This window comes from Capra hircus, chromosome 22 (assembly GCF_001704415.2).
Source record: "Capra hircus breed San Clemente chromosome 22, ASM170441v1, whole genome shotgun sequence".
Lineage (NCBI taxonomy): Eukaryota > Metazoa > Chordata > Mammalia > Artiodactyla > Bovidae > Capra > Capra hircus.
In genome coordinates, this window is record NC_030829.1 from 27,335,255 (window position 1) to 27,356,046 (window position 20,792).

The 20,792-nt window shown below is 38.6% G+C and overlaps 1 protein-coding gene across 1 annotated transcript in view; it reads left to right on the top strand.

The window, feature by feature from the left end:
- CNTN3 (contactin 3) overlaps positions 1–19,061 on the top strand; it is a 293,100-nt gene extending 274,039 nt beyond the window's left edge. Inside the window, exons 20-22 of the mRNA XM_018038478.1 lie at positions 13,596–13,708; positions 14,318–14,486; positions 17,068–19,061. Of these exons, the coding sequence (XP_017893967.1) occupies positions 13,596–13,708; positions 14,318–14,486; positions 17,068–17,168 (383 nt within the window). The 3' untranslated portion in view covers positions 17,169–19,061. The remainder of the gene's footprint in view (positions 1–13,595; positions 13,709–14,317; positions 14,487–17,067) is intronic.

Genomic DNA, 20,792 nt, shown 5'->3' on the forward strand with positions numbered 1-20,792 from the left:
GGATGCATATATATATCAGTGCAAGGCTTCTCAAATTTTAGATGATGATGTGCTTTCTCAATTTTTTGCCATTTCTGTAGCCCTTCTGTACTAGTGTGTACCTAGTATTTTTTCTTAAAAACGAACTACTCTTTTTACTTAAATAAACTTAAAGAAAATGAAAACTAACTTCCTGTGTAAGGAAACCAGTATCATTGGATGTGAAAAAATAATAAACAAATAACAATGACAAAATAAATATAATAAAAAATAAGCTATTCTCCCTCTTAAATACTAGCAACATGGTCTTGTCTGTTCAGACATCTGAACCTGCTTCTTCTTTGTTTGTGATGTTAGCACTAAAGGAATATGAAGGACCTGTTGTTGTTTAAGTTGCTAAGTCATATCCAACTCTTTTTTTGACCCCATGGACTATATAGCCTGCCAGGCTCCTCTGTCCATAGGATTTCCCAGGCAAGAATACTGGAATGGCTTTTCATTTCCTTTTCCAGAGGATCTTCCCAGACCAGGGATTGAACCCATGTCTCCTGCATTGCAGGAAGGATTCTTTACCACTGAGCTACCAGGAAGCCCATAAAGGACCTGTGCGTGTATTTGTGCTTATGGCCCCCAAATCCAGCTTTCTCTTGAAACCAATAAGACTAAAAGACAGTTCTTCTCCCAGTGACTAAATATTATTTGTTGGCTTTTGTGTGTATCACATACCATGTACATATGTTTGTTTATAGCATGCCCCAGATCACACATACAGCATTAGAATATACTGTTTACTAACAACGCACATGCCTCGGATTTAGACGTTTCTTTTCCCCAGTCTGTGGACTTCAGGAAATTGATTCCTGATTTTTTAAGTGCTGAAGCAAGATAGCAATGTAACAGTGAATTTAATCAAGATTCCATTAGGAAGTTTCAGCTAATACAGAATCAAATACTCCCTTTGGACAAATGTATAAATCTTATGAACTTTACTTGGTAGGAGCTTTGGTACTTTTTTAAAAATTGGCCTACCTTGCCCATGAATTCTCTAAAAATTTGTGAATGTTCTAATTATAGACTACAAATTTTCATGTTGATGTTATTCTAAAGGAGAGATTTTAGTTAAGGAAATCCCCGGTCATTTAAAAATGAAGAAAGGATTTCTTCCCTGACTTTCTAGATTAGACCCCAAGTAAAGTCTTTTCTAGACTTTCCAGGTGGTGCTAGTGGTGAAGAACCCGCCAGCCAGTGCTGGAGACAAGATATGCAGATTTGATTCCTGGCTTGGGCAAATCCCCTGGAGAAGCGCATGGCTGCCCGTTCTAGTATTCTTGCCTGGAGAACACAATGGACAGAGCAGTCTGATTGTCCGTAGCATTGCAGAGTTGGACACAACCGGAAGTGACTTAGCATGTACACATGCAGAGTCTTTTCTGAGTTTATGCTAAGAAGCAGGTGTTTTTGTTGGTTTTTTTTTTTTAACGGCATCAATTTCCTATGGTAAATAAATTAATAATTCAGTGATTTCAGGACAAATATATCTTATTACTTGGGAAAAAGTGGCTTTTGCTGACTTGTTTTCTGCACCATGTCCTATATTTTAGCAGTTTAATTACAAATGCTGATGATTAACTCAAGTGAAATCCGAGTGGAAAGTATATCCTCAAGCTACCACTTATCATGTAAGTCAGCTCGTTACCATCAGGTAGTCAAGAAATCTATTGAGTTTTGCCTTAAGTCACAACAAACATATGTTCTTAAAATTCCATGTTTTGAAAGTCAGAGCCAACTTCCCTTTCCACACTATGAAGATATCACTACTGAAAATTCTTGACAGCAATATTCTTTAACAGCCTCTACTTTTTATAAATAAAGGAAAACATTCATTGCCAAAAATTGGAAGAAAGTAGAAGAAAGTAATCACCCATAATCCTATCACTCAGAAAGTCCTTTTTAAAATTGATATTTCTTTCCAGACTTATGTTCTATAAAGTATTTCTCTTAGACAGTGGAGGTTTTGCCATGTATTTAGTTACCTGGTATCAGAACTTTCCTTAGATCATTAATAATTTTTATAAATATGTTAGTGTATGCATAACGTTCCATTGTGATAATGTGCCACAGTTTAGCCATTTTCCTATTGGGAGATATGGCTTATATTTCCAGCTTTATCCATCAACAGACTTGTTGTAATCACCTGTATGCAGTCAAGCAGCTGCAGACTTAGTAAAACTTACAGAGATGGTTTTAAGGAGTCTGATAAGCAGATATATGGAGGATATCATTATAGGTGCTAAAAAATGATAATAATAAAAGCCTTCGACAATATTATTCTTGTCACATAATATTTGAAATTACTGAAATAATGTTGCAGCCTATCAATTAGTGTTGTCACTGTGCCACTTTTCTACTAGAATTAGATTAGTTTTTATAATTTTCTTTCTATTTTACTGTACTGCCAATACAGTAGAGATTGAATTGACAAAGGAAAAATCTACAGGTTATGAAAGTTGAGATATGATTACACAAATTTCAAAATGTACATCGTATATCAACTTAGTTCTAATAAAGTGTGGAACTCAGCCAGCCTTCTGGGTTGGGTTTCTAACCAGATGGAACTGAAAAATAAAACTGGAATTCCTAAGAGAGATGCCATCAACTCTCTCCTGCCCATTTTCACTGCAGTACCTAACTCCATGCAGGTACAAAAATGCATTGTGTTTCATCAGAGCTGCTTCAGTTCAGTTCAATCACTCAGTCGTGTCAACTCTTAGCGACCCTATGGACTGCAGCAGGCCAGACCTCCCTGTCCATCACCAAATCCCAGAGTTTACTCAAACTCCTGCCCATTGAGTCAGTGATGTCATCCAACCATCTCATCCTCTGTCATCCCCTTTTCCTCCCACCTCCAGTCTTTCCCAGCATCAGGGTCTTTTCAAATGAGTCAGGTCTTCACATCAGGTGGCCAAAGTATTGGAATTTCAGCTTCAGCATCAGTCCTTTCAATGAATATTCAGGACTTATTTCCTTTAGGATTGACTGGTTGGATATCCGCACAGTCCATGGGACTCTCAAAAATCTTCTCCATCACCATAGTTCAAAAGCATCCATTCTTCCACACTCAGCTTTCTTTATAGTCCAACTCTCACATCCAAACATGACTACTGGAAAAACCATAGCTTTGACTAGACAGGCAAAATAATGTCTCTGCTTCTTAATATGCTCTCTAGGTTGGTGATAGATTTTCTTCCAAGGCACAAGCATCTTTTAATCTCATGGCTAAAGTCACCATCTTCAGTGATTTTAGAGCCCCCCAAAATAAAATCTGTCACTGTTTCCATTGTTTCCCCATCTATTTGCCATGAAGTAATAGGACTGGATGACATGATCTTAGTTTTCTAAATGTTGAGTTGTAAGCCAAATTCTTCACTCTCCTCTTTCACTTTCATCAAGAGGCTCTTTAGGTCTTCTTTGCTTTCTGCCGTAAGGGTGGTGTCCTCTGTGTCTGTGCGGTTACTGATATTTCTCCTGGCAATCCTGATTGCAGCTTGTGCTTAATCCAGCCCCGCATCTCGCATGGTGTACTCTGCATATAAGTTAAATAAGCAGGGTGACAATACACAGCCTTGACATACTCCTTTCAAATTTGGAACCAGTCTGTTGTTCCATGTCCAGTTCTAACTGTTGCTTCTTGACCTGCATACGGATTTCTCAGGAGGCAGGTCAGGTGGTCTGGTATTCCCATCTGTTTCAGAGTTTTTCACAGTTTGTTGTGATCCACATAGTCAAAGGCATTAGCATAGTCAATAAAGCATAAGTAGATGTTTTTCTGAAACACTTTGCTTTTTCCATGATGCAACGGATGTTGGCAATTTGACCTCTGGTTCCTCTGCCTTTTCTGAACCCAGCTTGAACATCTGGAAGTTCACGGTTCACATACTGCTGAAGCCTGACTTAGAGAATTTTGACTTTACCTGCTAGTGTGCTAGTGAGTGCCATTGTAGTTTGAACATTTTTGGCATTGCCTTTCTTTGGGATTGGAATGAAGACTGACCTTCTCCAGTCCTGTGGCCACTGCTGAATTTTCCAGATTTACTGGCATATTGCATGAAGCACTTTGACAGCATCATCTTTTAGGATTTGAAATAGCTCAATGAATTCCATCACATCCACTAGCTTTGTTCATGGTGATGCTTCCTGAGGCCCACTTGACCTCTCATTAGGATATCTGGCTCTAGGTGAGTGATCACACCATCGTGATTATCTGGGTCATGAAGATCTTATTTATACAGTTCTTCTGTGTATTCTTGCCACCTCTTCTTAGTATCTTTTCCTTCTGTTAGGTCCATACCACTTCTGTCCTTTATTGTGCCCATCTTTCCATGAAATGTTCCCTTGGTATCTCTAATTTTCTTGAAGAGATCTCTAGTCTTTCCATTCTATTGTTTTCCTCTATTTCTTTGCATTGATCACTGAGGAAGGCTTTCTTATCTCTCCTTGCTATTCTTTGGAACTCTGCATTCAAGTGGGTATATCTTTCCTTTTCTCCGTTGCCTTTCACTTCTGTTCTTTTCTCAGGTATGTAAGGCCTCCTCAGACAACCATTTTGCTTTTTTGCATTTCTTTTTCTTGGGGATAGTCTTGATCACTACCTCCTGTACAGTGTCACGAACCTCCTTCCATAGTTCTTCAGGCACTCTTGTCTCAGATCTAATCCCTTGAATCTATTTGTCATTTCCACTGTATAATCGTAAGAGTTATAACCCATATAATCATAGCCCCGTGGACTGTATAGTCCATGGAATTCTCTAGGCCAGAATACTAGACTGGGTAGCCTTTCCCTTCTCCAGGGGATCTTCCCAACCTGAGGATCAAACCCAGGTCTCCCACATTGCAGGCAGATTCTTTACCAGTTGAGCCACAAGGGAAGTCCAAGAATACTGGAGTGGGTAGCCTATCCGTTCTCTAGCAGATCATCCCGATCCAGAAATTGAACCAGGGTCTCCTGCACGGCAGGCGGTTTCTTTACCTACTGAGCCCAAAAAATGAAAAAAAAAATCAAGGAAGCCCCCAAAATGAAGAAAAATTGCTCAGTCGTATAATACTCTTTATGATCCCTTGGACTGTAGCCTACCAGGCTCCTGGAGCATGCAAATTCCTCGGCATTTTCCAGACAAGAGTACTGAAGTGGGTTGCCATTTCCTTCTCCGGGGGATCTTGCCAACCAGGGGATTGAACCCAGGTCTCCCACATTGCAGGCAGACGCTTTACCTTCTGAGCCCCCAAGGGAAGCCAGAGCTGCTTAGGCGACTGCTTCATAGCTCTGTCAGACTGGGCTAGCATAGCTGAAGCATCGAAAATCCCCACAGCTCAGACGCTTTAAACTTATAAGAGTTTCTTTCCCATTCACACTACATATCCATCACGGGTGTAGCTCAGATCCAGTCTATTCCGTCTTCATTGCAGGACCCAGACTGGAGGAGCAGCCGCTCTCCGAGTCGTGCTGGTCTCTCGGCAGAGGGAAAATGCTGGGCCATGCTTTTCAGTGCCTCCTAAAGGGGTCATTTCACATTTGCTTTCCTTCCCCTGCCTGAAGAAAGCCATATGACAAAGCCTAATGTCTGTGAGATGCCAGTGAGAAGGGGACGTATGTCTTCCTAAGGGCAGGGAACCACAAAGTACTGTAGCCAAGCTGCTGGTCGGTGAGAGAGAGGCAGGGGAGCTTGATCTTCTCACAGAGGGTGAGGAACAGAGGATTTGCAGAGACTTTAAATAATAATACAGTCTACCCCAAAACATTTTTAGACACTGATAATCAATCCTACCAGCCAATAATCAGGATCATTAAAAATGTTTCTGGAGGAGCTAAGAATAAATTGCAGGTATCAAGAGACACCTAGGGATCCTTGAGTTGCTCTTTCATCCACCTATACGGCCTGTGCCTTTGTCCTTCATATCCTGTCCTTCAGCATCTTCAACCTCATGCCTTTATAGATACAACAAGGTAATTTATTCCATCCAGATGGATTGCTTATATAAATATGTCGATTAAATATCCCCAAGACATATAAAAATTACCCCAAATGACTCTTGGTTTAGAAAGAAGAATGATAACCTCAAATGCCTTCAATGGACAGGCAGGTTTCAATAACCAATGGTGGGTGAGTGGGGCAATCTCTTCTTCCTTCATCCCATCCTTTCTATCCATCACTGTAGGACCAGTGTTTCTCATCGTCTGTTTTTGCAAAAGAAACCAGAAGTCTAGAAATTAAATGAAACTTCCCAAATTTAAATTTGGCACCTACCCAAAATTAAAATACAGTATTTGGATTAGACAAAAAATATTAGCTAGCTCGGTCTGACTTTCGGGAACTTTCCGGTTGCAGTGTCTGATTTGAAGCTTTATAATTTCAGATGTTTCACTGTCTTGTGTTTTTAAATTCAGCAATAGCTCTGCCAGCCTTTTTCCTTCTTTTGCAGTTGAGACACTGTGGCTTCTATCAGGTCAAGGGAGTAAACTCAGTACAGGTGACTTGTGAATGGCCACAGGGCATCTAGTAAGTCTGAAATGTATTAGGTAGATCTTGTCTGTGATGTTTCAGGCTTGCTGTTTGTTGGTGCACAAAGGTAAGTTCTTAACAAAGTCGCAGCACAACAATCTCATAATCTGAAGGTTCTGAGCTCATGTCTCAGAGAGGGCATAGTGTTAGGACTTCCCAGGTGGCTCAGTGGTAAAGAATCTGCCTGCAAAGCAATTTCGATACCTGGGTCAGGAAGATCCCCTGGAGGAGTCATGGCAACCCACTCCAGTATTATTGCCGGGAGAATTCCATGAACAGAGGAGCCTGGCAGGCTACAGTCCATGGGGTCCCAAGGAGTTGGACATGACTGAGTGACTAACACTTTAACTTAAAGGTAAATAGTTTTAATAGTTTGTGGAAGAAAAGGGTTAATATTTGAAGTTTGACCTTAGTAAGCTAGAAAAGAAGAGCAGTTAAGGCTTAATACAAGGTACATGCCTGCTCAGTCACTTCAGTCTTGCCCAACTCTTTGCCACCCTCTAGACTGTAGCCTGCCAGACTCCTCCGGCCATGGGATTCTCCAGGCAAGAATACTGGAGTAGGTTGCCATGCCTTCCTGCAGGGGAACTTCCTGACCCAGGGATTGGACTCAGGGATCAAACCGATGTCTCCTGCATTATAGGCAGATTCTTTACCACTGAACCATCAGAGAATCCCCTAATACAAGGTAACTAAAGATGACTAAGGGTGGAAGTCGAAAGTAAGGATAAGATACTAAAGGGAAGTTTGGATCATACAATAATCAAACTTTGTTCATAATTTGCTTAATGTTTTACAATCTCCAGTCATTGAATGATTCTTGCAAGATTTTAGTCACATACTCAAACAACCTGATTATTATTTCCCTAATATATTTAATACTCAAATATATTTATTTTAAAAGGCTTTGTATCATTGTTATCAACAGAACATGATTAATATTCTCTCCATTACAAGGTGGTAGTCCTAAATTTTTTTTATAAAAATGAAAGCAAATCAATTATTTAAACAGCAAAAAGTTTAACAGCTAAAACTACAGTGAATAGCAAAAAGAAACATAATCATTTGCCAGAAATGTGTCCATGAAAATAAGTTTTGCAATGAGCCAATCAGAGTGTTAATGATTGTTATTAGTGGAGTGATATTCTGTTCTTGATTGCTCAATTTGAGATGAATTATTTGTAGTTAATATATCCTTAGGTCAGAGTTAATTTGAATTATGACTGTGTGTTTTGGGGTGTTTACCAGACATCTGTGTGCAACTGAAAACATCTGAGTTATTTGTTTGTGTAATGCCCTTTGTTCTGTGTCATTATTTAGATCATAGTTTAATCTATGTGTTGTATTGAAAGTAGATTACCACTGATGTTCCAATTTCATCCTCATCAGAAAGAATCATCTTTATGAATAATTGCACCCAACTAAGAGTTGGATGTAGTAGTTGTTTTTTTTTTCCCTAATGTGAATATAGGCAAATATTTGCAATTAAAATGTTATCCACGTAAATCATCTTAGTGGTACAAGTACTGATCTCTGGGAACCACTAACATGGTCCGTGGTTCGAAGTCAGACAATATCTTTACCTCTGTGCTCACTGTACTTAGGGGAATCTCTGACACAAAGCAAGTGCTTATTGAGTATGTAATGACTGAAAGGGATTTCCAGATAGAAACCTTTTCTGCAAGACCTGTGTCATTCATCCGGTCTGCCTTGCTTTCTTTCTGACCTGTTCACAGATTCCGGTTCTGCCCCATCCCTCCAACTCCACTACCATCACTTGCATTTGAATCTTTATTGCCTTTTACACAGTGCTACAGTGTGTTCCCTACGGAGCTTCCACCAAGGTTTTCCTCCTTCTCCCCGCCTCTGCCCCGCGGAAGACCTATGAAAGCACACAGCTATTGGCTCCACAGATCTGATCCTCCTTCAGTCTTCTGCCAATTGCCTACAAAACAATATTCCTTCTCTAGTTCCTTTGACCTTCCAGACCCTTTAGAATACGGTTCCTACCTGCCTCTCCAACTGCCTTTGCTCTGATCCCTTCCCCTCCTCCTTACCTGTACTGTCGGGACTGAGCGCCACACGGTACCTTGTTAGTTCTCGGCCTCTGCACCCTGGCCTGTGTCATTCCTTTGCCTCGGATCCCCCCGCCACGCCCGGCCCAACCCCTACATGTGAAACTCGTATCATCTTTCAAAATCCACTTGAGATGTTGGCACCTCCTCATCTGCTTTTTCCCTTAACACTTAGAACTATGTTAACAAATCATTTAAGTATTTAATTAACACACCAATTGTTTCTCTGGTTTTTTTTCTTATTTTTTCTTTCTGTTTCTTTTCTTCTTAGCCTCAATATGATCAGCTATATTCAAGCTCTCAAGCTGATGGTCAGCATTAATGTCCCAGTTTGGTCTTTGTGAAATTTATAGCATTTATTGAGTAGTGTCTTGGAAGACTATCAAAATCATGTAGCTAGAAAATTCATTCTAAATCCTGTTATGTCATATTTGAGAACAGTGTCCAGCCATATGTTGTTCTGCTGACACCGTGGTAAATTGTAACTGATATTTTTTTCCTGATTCTTTACCCAATTCATTATCTTACTTTATCATTGCATGAACCATTCCTTAGGGACACGTGGGGAATAGATCAAACTTATTTTCTAATAACACTACAAAAGGTTTTTTCTTAATCCTTATGTTGTACTTGTTGCCTTAAAATGGCAGTCAGTTACATATAAAATCTTAAGTTGACATCTACCTTTGACAAGATACTGGCATAGTGAATAAAGACTATGGACATATGGGCAAATCGTTTGTCAACTCTTTCAAGAGTGGACGTCACAGATAGTTAGCACAATGTAATAGGGAAAGCATAGACTTTGGAATTAACGAGAGCTTGTTTAAACCCACATGATATCTCTTACCAGTTGTCCATCTTAGCAAGTTCTTTGCTTTTAATTTTTGTGATAAAAATACACAGGACATAAAATTTCCATCTTACTTGTTTCTAAATGTATAGTTCCTTAGTGTTAGGCTTGGTTGTTGTGTAGCTGATCTCCAGAACTCTTTTCACCTTCTGAAAGAGAAAATCTGTACCTATTAAACATCTCCTATTCTCCTCTCCTTCACCCTGGCAACTGCAATTCTACATTATGCCTTAATGGATTAAATACTCCAGCTACCTTGTGTATGTGGATTCACATACAGAATTTGTCTTTTTGTGACTGGTTTATTTCATAATTTCCTCAGAGCTCATCCATATTCTAACATGTGTCAAGATTTCCTTCCTATTTAGTTCTAAATAGTATTCCACTATATGGATAAGCCTCATTTTGATTGCTGATTCATCTATTGATGGACACTTAGGTTGCTGAACCTTTTGTCTACTGGGGATGATGCTGCTATCAACATGAATGTAGAATCTGTTTTTATAAACTCTCTGGATCCAAGTTACCCATGTATAGAAAATGGGCATTATTATAATTCAGTATAATGAGAATTGAGTAAATTATAAAAAAGTATATTCTACCATTCCTAACATATTTTAGGTTTTAATAAACGTTAGTTGCTAACAGTAATAGAATTTTAAATGTGAAGAGAAAGTTTGTCTGATCAAGGATTTTCCAGTTGTTATTCTTACCAGTAGTGATAAGATGATTTGAAAATAGCTTATAAATATTTTTTAAAATTTAATAAGGCTTCATTTATTAAATAGAATACCATAGGAATATAACTAGCATAACAAGCTCATGATTATGTGACTATTAGTGTTTAGGAAAAGGCTAAACTGTGTGGATCACCACAAACTGTGGAAAATTCTGAATGAGATGGGAATACCAGACCACCTGACCTGCCTCTTGAGAAATGTGTATGCAGGTCAGGAAGCAACAGTTAGAACTGGACATGGAACAACAGACTGGTTCCAAATAGGGAAAGGAGTATGTCAAGGCTGTATATTGTTACCCTGCTTATTTAATTTATATGCAGAGTACATCATGAGAATCGCTGGGCTGGATGAAGCACAAGCTGGGATCAAGATTGCTGGGAGAAATATCAGTAACCTCAGATATGCAGATGACACCACCCTTATGGCAGAAAGTGAAGAGGAACTAAAAAGCCTCTTGATGAAAGTGAAAGAGGAGAGTGAAAAAGTCGGCTTAAAGCTCAACATTCAAAAAACTAAGATCATGTCATCCAGTCCCATCACTTCCTGGCAAATAGATGGGGAAACAGTGGAGACAGTGTCAGACTTTATTTTCTGGGCTCCAAAATCACTGCATATGGTGACCAGCCGTGAAATTAAAAGACACTTACTCCTTGGAAGAAAAGTTGTGACCAACCTAGATGGCATATTAAAAAGCACAGACATTACCGTGCCAACAAGGTCCGTCTAGTTAAGGCTATGATTTTTCTATTAGTCATGTATGGATCTGAGAGTTGAACTATAAAGAAAGCTGAGCACCGAAGAATTGATGCTTTTGAACTGTGATGTTGGAGAAGACTCTTGTGAGTCCCTTGGACTGCAAGGAGATCAAACCAGTCCATCCTAAAGGAAATAAGTCCTGAATATTCATTGGAAAGACTGATGCTGAAGCGGAAACTCTAATACTTTGGCCACCTGATGCGAAGAACTGAGTTATTGGAGAAGACCCTGATGCTGGGAAAGATTAAGGGCAGGATGAGACGGGGACAACGGAGGATGAGATGGTTGGATGGCATACCGATTCAATGGGCATGAATTTGAGTGAACTCCAGGAGTTGGTGATGGACAGGGAGGTCTGGTGTACTGCAGTCCATGGGGTCGCAAAGAGTGGGAAACGACTGAGCAACTGAACTAAACTGTACTGAAAGTCAATGTTTATGTGTTTTTTTGTTCAATCAAGTTCATTTTTTAAAAAACAGCAAAAATGATGGAAATGGAACATGACTATCTGATGGTTAGAAACACCAATATGGAAAATTAGTAATCAGACCCAGCCCAAAGCTTTTATTCCCCCCACGCTTTCCCATTTCCTATTTTTTTTTTTTTTTCTTTTTGTCCATTCAAAAAGTATTGAGTTTAGGATGCACTCATTCAGCTCGTCTGTTGATATTCTGGGACTCATACAAAATAAGACTGAATGCTAAACATGAAGTCACTTCTTCTGCAAGACTAGTGTTGGAATAAATCACTCCAAAATAAATTCCACCAAAATCACTCAAGTTTTCTATAATCTGCAAGCACATATCTCTTGACAGGAATCATCATGCTGAAGTATGTTATCTGAACTGCGTCAAATGGAGCCTGTCCTTTTCTGGTGCTGCTAGGCCATGGGGAATCACAGACTTTGGTAACTGTTCTCACAACAGTGTATTCATAATATTTGGATGGAGCCCCCAGAACATAGTCATTAGGAACTCTAGGCAACTGCCATTATATATGTTTTGTTATATAAGCTTTGCAACTTGAATGCTCTGAGCTGACCTAAACTTGTGAATACCAGATCACAAATTTTAAATGCAATGTGGAATAGTATAAAAGAACAGACAGTAAGCCAAAGATCTGCAGGGAATAATCTTGTTTAGCATCATTAGTCACCGCAGTGTATGTGTGCACTCTTCCCATATGTAAGTCCAGCCACCTCCCCCTCATGGCATGAGTCAGCAATATCTAGAAATGTTTCAGCATAGCTAGTCTTTTATATCATTTTTCCATAACAAATTCAGTTAACCAAGTTAAATTTTGTGGCTAAATCTACAAGTACAATGCATTTCAGCACCGTTTGGGCAATCATGATGTTGTTGCCAAATGGATAATATTATGTTTGCTGTTTTGTGATTAAGATCCTGAGTTTTCAGTGCCCTATGTTGCTCTTGACAAATACTACCAAACAACCCTCCCCGTACATCTAGTGTTCATGCTGCTGCTGCTAAGTCACTTCAGTCGTGTCTGACTCTGTGCGACCCCATAGACAGCTGCCCACCAGGCTCCCTGGTCCCTGGGATTCTCCAGGCAAGAACACTGGAGTGGGTTGCCATTTTCTTCTCCAATGCATGAAAGTGAAAAGTGAAAGTGATATCGCTCAGTTGTGTCTGACTCTTAGCGACCCCATGGACTGCAGCCTACCAGGCTCCTCTGTCCCTGGGATTTCCAGGCAAGAGTCCTGGAGTGGGGCGCCATTGCTTTCCCCGCTAGTGTTCATGAGAGGAAACTAAATTAAGAATCCACATTTTTAAACCTCAGAGAGTTTCATTAATTATGTAATGGAATTCTCATTAACGGTTTAGTGTTTTGCCTTATTTTTCTCAAAAAATTGATTTAAACTTGGAAAACGAAGACTAAAATATAGACTGTTTGCTTCCATTTTTCATGTGTGTAGCTATTACTTCATGGGAATAAATCTAAGTAATCTTTATTTTTGATTGCCTCCCATTTTGCTCATCTCATCATACATGGCTGGCTTAAAAATCATCTGCACTTCATTTCCTACAACTTTAATCTGCTCAGTTGGCAATTTCTCTCTGCCTCTAGATGTATGAAACAGGACACAGTGCCTGCCTTTCCTGGCCCATCAACAGGCAACCCTCTAGTGGTGGATAAAAGAATTTCTTTATCCCCAGTATCAAGTTTTCTAAGAGATCACTGTGGTGATGATGGTTTAGTTGCTAAGTTGTCTCCGACTTTTTGCGACCCCATGGACTATAGCCCACCAGGCTCTTCTGTCCATGGGGTTCTCCAGGAGTGGGTTGCCATTTCCTTCTCCAGGGGATCTTCCCAACCCAGGAATCAAACCCATGTCTCCTGCATTGCAGATGGATTTTTTACTGCTGAGCCACCAGGGAAGAAATGCCCTAAAGTGTATCATGAATATGCTAAAATGAATTGTCTCACAGTGTTCTGGAAATGACTTTGTGAAAGGAAATTTAGCTATTCTGTTATTTTTTCTGATTCTGCCTATGCACTATGAGTTACCAAAGAGATTCTGCCTTACTTCTGCCGCCTCCTTTATCTGTGTGTTGTATGTAAAATATCACTCCATGCTCAAATCTATTTTGCTTTTCTCATTCTGCATTTCAAGCTCCCAGTCAGCCACCAGGAAATGTTGTTTGGAATGCTACAGACACAAAAGTGTTGCTTAATTGGGAACAAGTGAAAGCCATGGAGAATGAATCAGAAGTAACAGGATATAAAGTAAGTGGTATAATTTGCAATGCTTTCTTTTCCCACTTCTGGTAGTACTTTACAAAGGAAGCTAGATTTGGACAGTTTTTTTTTTTCTAAATGTTGATGGTGTGGTCTTTATAAACCACTTTTGACATACAGATATCAAGCTATATGTGAAAAGAATATTTTTCCAAAATGCCTGATTTCTTAAATATAAATTTAAGTGAAATACTTGTGCTCATATGGGAATTTTAGGCCAAATGTTGGTAAAGCGTTTGTGGTTTCCTGTTTCTAATACTCATCTATATAGTACTTAAAATGAATCCATAGTTTTGGCTCTGGTTCCTTGGTCTCGTGTTCAGGCTCAATACAGTAGGTCCTTGCCCAGTCTCTGAATCCTTACAAATACCCAACCAGCTGAAGTTCAGCCTCCCCACCTCATTGATTTTGAGGATTTGATGATTCTACCATATGCTGACCCCTCATCTAAGATCTATGATCTATGAATGCAGCAGATACTGTAATGGGTATAGAAAAACAACTGATAAAAATGAAGTAACATCAGGGGAATAATTTTGATGAAAAAATAAAAGCAGGCAGTAAAAAAATATATATATGTTTGTTCATGTATTTTAGGTTTTCTATAGGACTAGCAGTCAAAATAATGTGCAAGTGCTGAACACAAATAAAACTTCAGCTGAACTTTTGCTGCCCATTAAAGAAGACTACATTATTGAAGTTAAGGCCACAACGGACGGCGGGGATGGGACCAGTAGCGAACAGATCAGGATTCCAAGAATAACCAGTAAGTTGGTCAAAGTCAGTGTCTCAATTCCCAGCATCAGTTATGAGCCTGCAAGAGAGAGTCTATTTGTGAGCACCCCACCCCATCTTTTTTTTTTTTTCCTACTCTGTCTTTCGTCTGAATGCTGAGAAGGTTTTAGAATATGAGAAGTGAGGGAAGGAGGAATTCCTCAAGAGTGCTGCTAAGTAAGGAGAATAAGAGCCGAAAGACAGGGGAAAAAAAAAAAAAAAAAAACCTTGAGAAATGTTTGCTACTGCTGCTGCTAAGTCGCTTCAGTCGTGTCCGACTCTGTGCGACCCCATAGACAGCTGCCCATGAGGCTCCCCCATCCCTGGGATTCTCCAGGCAAGAACACTGGACTGGGTTGCCATTTCCTTCTCCAATGCATGAAAGTGAAAAGTGAAAGTGAAGTCGCTCAGTCGTGTTCGACTCTTAGCGACCCCATGGACTGCGGCCCACCAGGCTCCTCCCTCCATGGGATTTTCCAGGCAAGAGTGCCGCAGTGGGGTGCCATTGCCTTCTCCGGAGAAATGTTTAGCAAATGTTATTCGTTTAACTTTTGTGTTCTGAGCTTTGCATAAATTTGCCTTTGGAGTTCCATAAAAATAGAATTCTTTTTCTCAAGGGCAATGTTGAACCCACAAAACAATTTTAAGATCTTTAATATTCCAGTTGTTTGCCTCCTAGAAATTATAGATATGTCTTATCAATTCTTTACCAAGCAGAAATTTTAACGTTTAAGGTCATAACCTACTTTTGGCCAAACTGAAAGACACTTTTTAAACAAATTCTTGGTTTCTGATTTCAAAGGAAGTTCATACTTTTCCTTTCAAAATCCACATGAAGCCTACTTTATTACAATATAAAGTTATACTTTCAGAGTTGAGGGAAACAGACTTTTCATACATATTTTATCAGTGACAGCGGTAGAACGCATTTCATCTTTTCTTTAAATCTCAAGTGTGGAGTTTCGGGGCCTCATTTAAGTGCCGCAGAAGCCATCCTGTCTTCATACTGTATTCTCTGGTCCTTAGTAACCTAAATTACTTTATTTCCTTTCACTGAACTCTACCTAATCTATAGTCTTGGACATTCAAAATTAAAACCCTTATCTGTAATCTTGGAAAACAAAATGGGACATCTTTAGCAAATATAGAGAAAGGGAGATGTGAAAATTAGGAGGAATTTTATCTTTTTCATGAAAGCATAAAAACTGCAATACTTAGACCAAAAACAAACAAGTAACCATGTGAAGAAAATGGGAAATGTTTATTTCAGAACTGAATTCTGTAACATAAAAATCTGTAGAAACCATTTAGGACTACAGACATTTTTAAAAGTATATTGCACTTCAGTAGAGCAAAACCAGAAATTAATTTAAGCTTGTTATTGGTAATATTAGTATTAGTATTTAAGTTTTAAAATTAAGATTAAGATATTCTGTCCTATTCCTATGATAGCTCAAGGTTCAGAGTTAAAATTACAATATTGCCAGGTACTTTTGTGGTAGTCAAGTGGCTAAGACACCACACTCCCAATGCCATGGGCCTGGGGTTCGATCCCTAGTCAGGGAACTAGATCCCACATGCCACAACTAAGAGTTTGCATGCCACAACTAAAAATCCCACATGGGGATGTCCTTGGTGGTTTGCATGCTGCAACTGGGAGTTTGCATGCCACAACTAAAAATACCACATGCCGTAACTAAAAGACCCTGCACTGAAAAATTCTGCATACTGCAACTAAAGATGCCACATGCTGAAATGGAAAAGATTCTGCATGCTACAGCTAAAAGATGCAGCATGGGGACTTCCCGGGGGTTAGCATGCCGCAGCTAAGAGTTTGCATGCCTCAACTGCAGATCCTGCATGCCACAACTAATGAACCCATGTGCTGCAACAAAGACTGAAGGTCCCATGTGCCCTCAACTAAGATCTGGTGCACAGCATGGCCACAGAGGAGCTGTCAACAGGAATAGGTTCTGTGTGTTTGCAGGAACAGACGTGATCTTATCATTTGAGGGCTGCCGACTCAAGAGTAGCCTTTTCCTCTGACGTCTGCCGTCTTGCTGAGCACGCATAGGTTGCCGGTCTAGAATGCAGACAAAGCCATCTCTAGGAAAATGGAGCTTGTTACTGATTGCTTTTTTAAGATGTTGTTTTATATTATACTTAACAATTTATGCAGAAATGCACAAAAGAGAAATAAACACAGATTTTTCAGAACCCTTCTCTGATGAAGCTTTAATTAAACCATTGAATTAGCTCAAAATTGTCTGTAATGGAGTATAGTTGTTTTCAAAATGATTAAGTTGCTTTTCCACTTTCAATTAAAGTTAAATAATACTAGATAAACAAAACCCAGAATCATTTAAGAAAACTTAAGTACGTCAGGGTGTTTATAGATACCCATGGCAAATAATATCAGCTACACTGATAAATTAAATGAAAGCTAATGTTAACTTGTGGTAGTAAATTAGGTCCCTGATATGATTTGCTTATGATTGGAAAGACTTTGCTTTTGTCCTGGTTGCTTAAATTGGTGCGGTTCTCATTAATGAGCTGTTTATCGTCTTTGACAGATATGGATGCAAGAGGTTGTACGTCAGCCATCTCCACTGTCTACCCTGTGTCAAGTTATGTCTCTGTAATAATGTTATTTATTGTAAACACCTTGTGTTGATAGTCACTTTTTAAGTATTTATTGGAAACTGAATTGGTTACAAAAGAAGTGCTTTCATGAAATACAATGATGATGCATGTGGTTTTTTTCAACTGTATTTTTAAATTTCTACATAGGTAAAATATGAATATAATAGAAAAAACCAGTAAATCCCTTTAGGGGAATCTGAAATGCCTTAATATTTACTTGATAAACCAAAGCAATTTACATATTACATACATCCAATTTTTGATAGAGACATTCTTAAGCTATGATTTGAGGCACTGCCTGTGGATGAAGACTCCCATGCTATCATGTGTACACACATGCAGACACATACATTGGCTGTAGTGGGTTTTTTTAAAATTAATAGAGAAAAACTCGTGTAATCCAAATGCTTTCTTCCCATTGTAATGCGCTATTTGGAAGATATAATTAATGTTATTTTGAAATGCTCACTTGAAATACTCAAGGATGAAAAATTACATTTTAAAAATTACCCTGTTTGGAAAAGGGTGCATGTGATTCAAAAGAATGTTGTTAGAGACGCTCCGCTAGAATTTGGAAGTGTGCTGTTTTGTTCAGGTATACTAGTGAGTGTTTGTGAGATTGTTTACAAATCACTTTTCTCGCTCTACTTCTCAATTACTCATCCATAAAATGTGGAGATAACAATACCCATCTTATTTGCCTCTGCCCCATGGATTACTTACTAAAAGATAAAGAAGGAAATCTGGAAGTGCTTTGTTACCCCTAATGCACTAAGCCTGTACAAAATATTAGTGTGAGTTTATTTAATAATGTTAAAGTCATGAGAACCTGTCATATTTTGAAAGTTTGCACTTTAAAAAATGTTTTCATTGTAGGTAATGCTTTCTCTTTTATTCCATGATATTATATTGACATGATCACATTCTATCCTTTTCTCAAAAGTTTTAAAAAGTGAAATAAAATTAAAAGGAATCGTTTCCTTCACACCTATGAATAAGCTTTCAGGTTTTATTAAAACCTGGTGGAGGAAATAAGAAATGACCTGAATCTTAACCCATATATTATACAAAATTCACATGATCCTTCATTTCCAATTTTTGATTCCATTACGAGACTCTTTTTTGGATGGTGACGATGGTTTTGTAATGAAGTCCAACAGTCTATCCGAGTGAGTCTGGCAGGATTTTTAGCTCCTGAGCTAAATTTGTAATAGAACCATGGCCGTGCTGCTGACTTTGATATGTATGACTCCATCTCTCAGTGCGTTGTGTTCAAAGGATTGTCAAAGACATGACCTCATAGCAGTATGTTGAAAATACAAGAAAAGCAGCAGATTGAGTGTTAAACATTGCAAAATCAATTTTTACCTCTTTCCAACAGTTTCATAGTTTGCAGGAACTTGTTCTTTGCAAAGATACCTGAATTTGAAACCAACAGATATCAAAAGAGAATACATATTAGCAAAATTCTGATATCACCATAAAGCATTACTTTACATTTAGAGATTCCTTTTAAGATAACATCATTATACACAAAGAAGAAAAACATTTATAACTTTTCTCTGGAAGGTTTGTATATACTGTATATATCTAGAAAAAATCTGAACAAGTAGATTTCATATGACCATTGTTATTTTAGGTCAAAAAGTGGGGAAACACTTTCTCCAATACCTGTATTTTATGCAACATGTAATGGAGTTGTACCTTTTTATTACTTAGTAATTCCTATATGTTCCTATAGTTTTCATTTTCAAGATGATTAATCTCTTGTTTCATGGTGTTTCTAGAAATATATCTCCATGAGATATGTACTTTGTTTCATATTGAAAAGTATGACATTTACCTTTAAATTCCTGTGTGTGTATCCTATGGTTATCTGTATGTATTATTTTTTATTATTCTAATAAAATTTATAAAAAGCAAATGCCTATGTGTGATTAATTGTGTTATGGTCAAAAAGAACATTTTAAGGGGGAAATAAGAAGGCATCATATTAGTTGTTCTGATGCTATCATTTCTTATATTTTTCAGTCTACTTTTTGTCTTTCTATCTTTTAACCTTTTATCTTTTTATAATCTCATGACAGTAGTTTGAGACAATGCCCTCTCTTAAAGGTATTTCAGCTCTGGGGAGATGGGAGAAAAGAGAAGCAGAAAAGTCTCTTACTGAATTATGGTATTTAGTTTCTTCTGATTTGATTTGGTTGATACAGCTACTCCCACTTTTTTGACAAATATCTTCTTAATATTGGTATCAATTTATCAACTCTTTCATTAAGTTTCTCCTTGGTATCAGGGTTAGAGACTTGCTTCTAAACAATCCTTGTGCTATAATAAACACTAAGTATTTGAATACATGTAGTAGAAAAAGATTGATTTTTACTTAGTAAAGAGTTTTAAATGTTATCATTGATGTAAGGAAAATTAGACATGAAAAAATAATTCAATCATTTTCTTACATGAAAACCTAAGGTATATTTAGAGGCAGGAGAATTCAGTGGAAAAAGTATGTGTAGGGCTTGTGCCAGGGTGTGAGAATGCATGTGTGTGTGCACGCATGTGTGTGTGGCTATGATTTTAAGTCTAGTTGTACTGGTTGTATTAGTGTAACTTCAGCTTCCCTGGTGGCTCAGTGGTAAAGAATCCACCTGCCAATGCAGGAAAAATGAGTTTGATCCTTGGGTCAGGAAGATCCCCTGGAGGAGGGCACGACCCACTCCAGTATTCTTGCCTGGAGAATCTCGTGGACAGAGGAGCCTGGCAGGCTACCATCCATGGGCTTGCAAAGAGTCAGACATGACTGAGGGCCTGAACATGCAAATAAAGGTCAAAGAACTGGGGAAATGGGCAGAAACAGATTAGACCATCCAAACCAGCCCCAGTGGTATTATCTTCTCAGGGCTGTCAAATCTTCAGTGACTGCTCTTGGTGGAAGTTTCCACTCTTAAGAAAACGGTGGTTATTGGTGTTACCTATTGAGAGTTAGGAAACAAAATGATGTGTGTGAGCGCCTAGAATCATGCTCTTGGCATTCTTCTTCGCCTCAGTAGGTAACTGTATGACACTGGAAGACAAATGACAGTGTTTGAAGGTGGCCTTATGTGTGTTCAGAGCTCTCCTTTGGTCTTATTCTACTGAGAAGAAAGGTACATGAATCCAGGAGTTCCTAGAAGAGAGAGTAAAGTGATTCTAATATCAGATTAGCTTTTCATCATCATGCAATATTGATGCTGTTAACTTGTCTTCACTCTCTAGGTGCCAGATTCTGAGGTAAACTCTTTATCTTTTCTCAGTTCATCTACACAGCCATTTCTTACCTAGATACTGTTATTGGGCCCTTTCTACAAATGAGGAAACCAAGGTTCAGGAAGATTAAGGACACTGTACCAGATCATCCCAGCAGGGATACCGTAAAAGGAGATTCTAGCCCAGGCAATCTGGCTGCAATCCCCGAGTCTGAGGCATGATTGGGTTTTTAATCTCTCTGAAAATCAGATCCATTAGATTTAGAGATCCCCAATAAGTATCTCTAATGCCAATTTGTAGTATAATTTGTTCTGGTGCTATTATTGCTAATTCAAGTTGGAGAACCAAACACCTAGGAAGACTTCTTTTAGGTGAATTTTGTGAATTTTGATAGTTTCTAATTCTTACA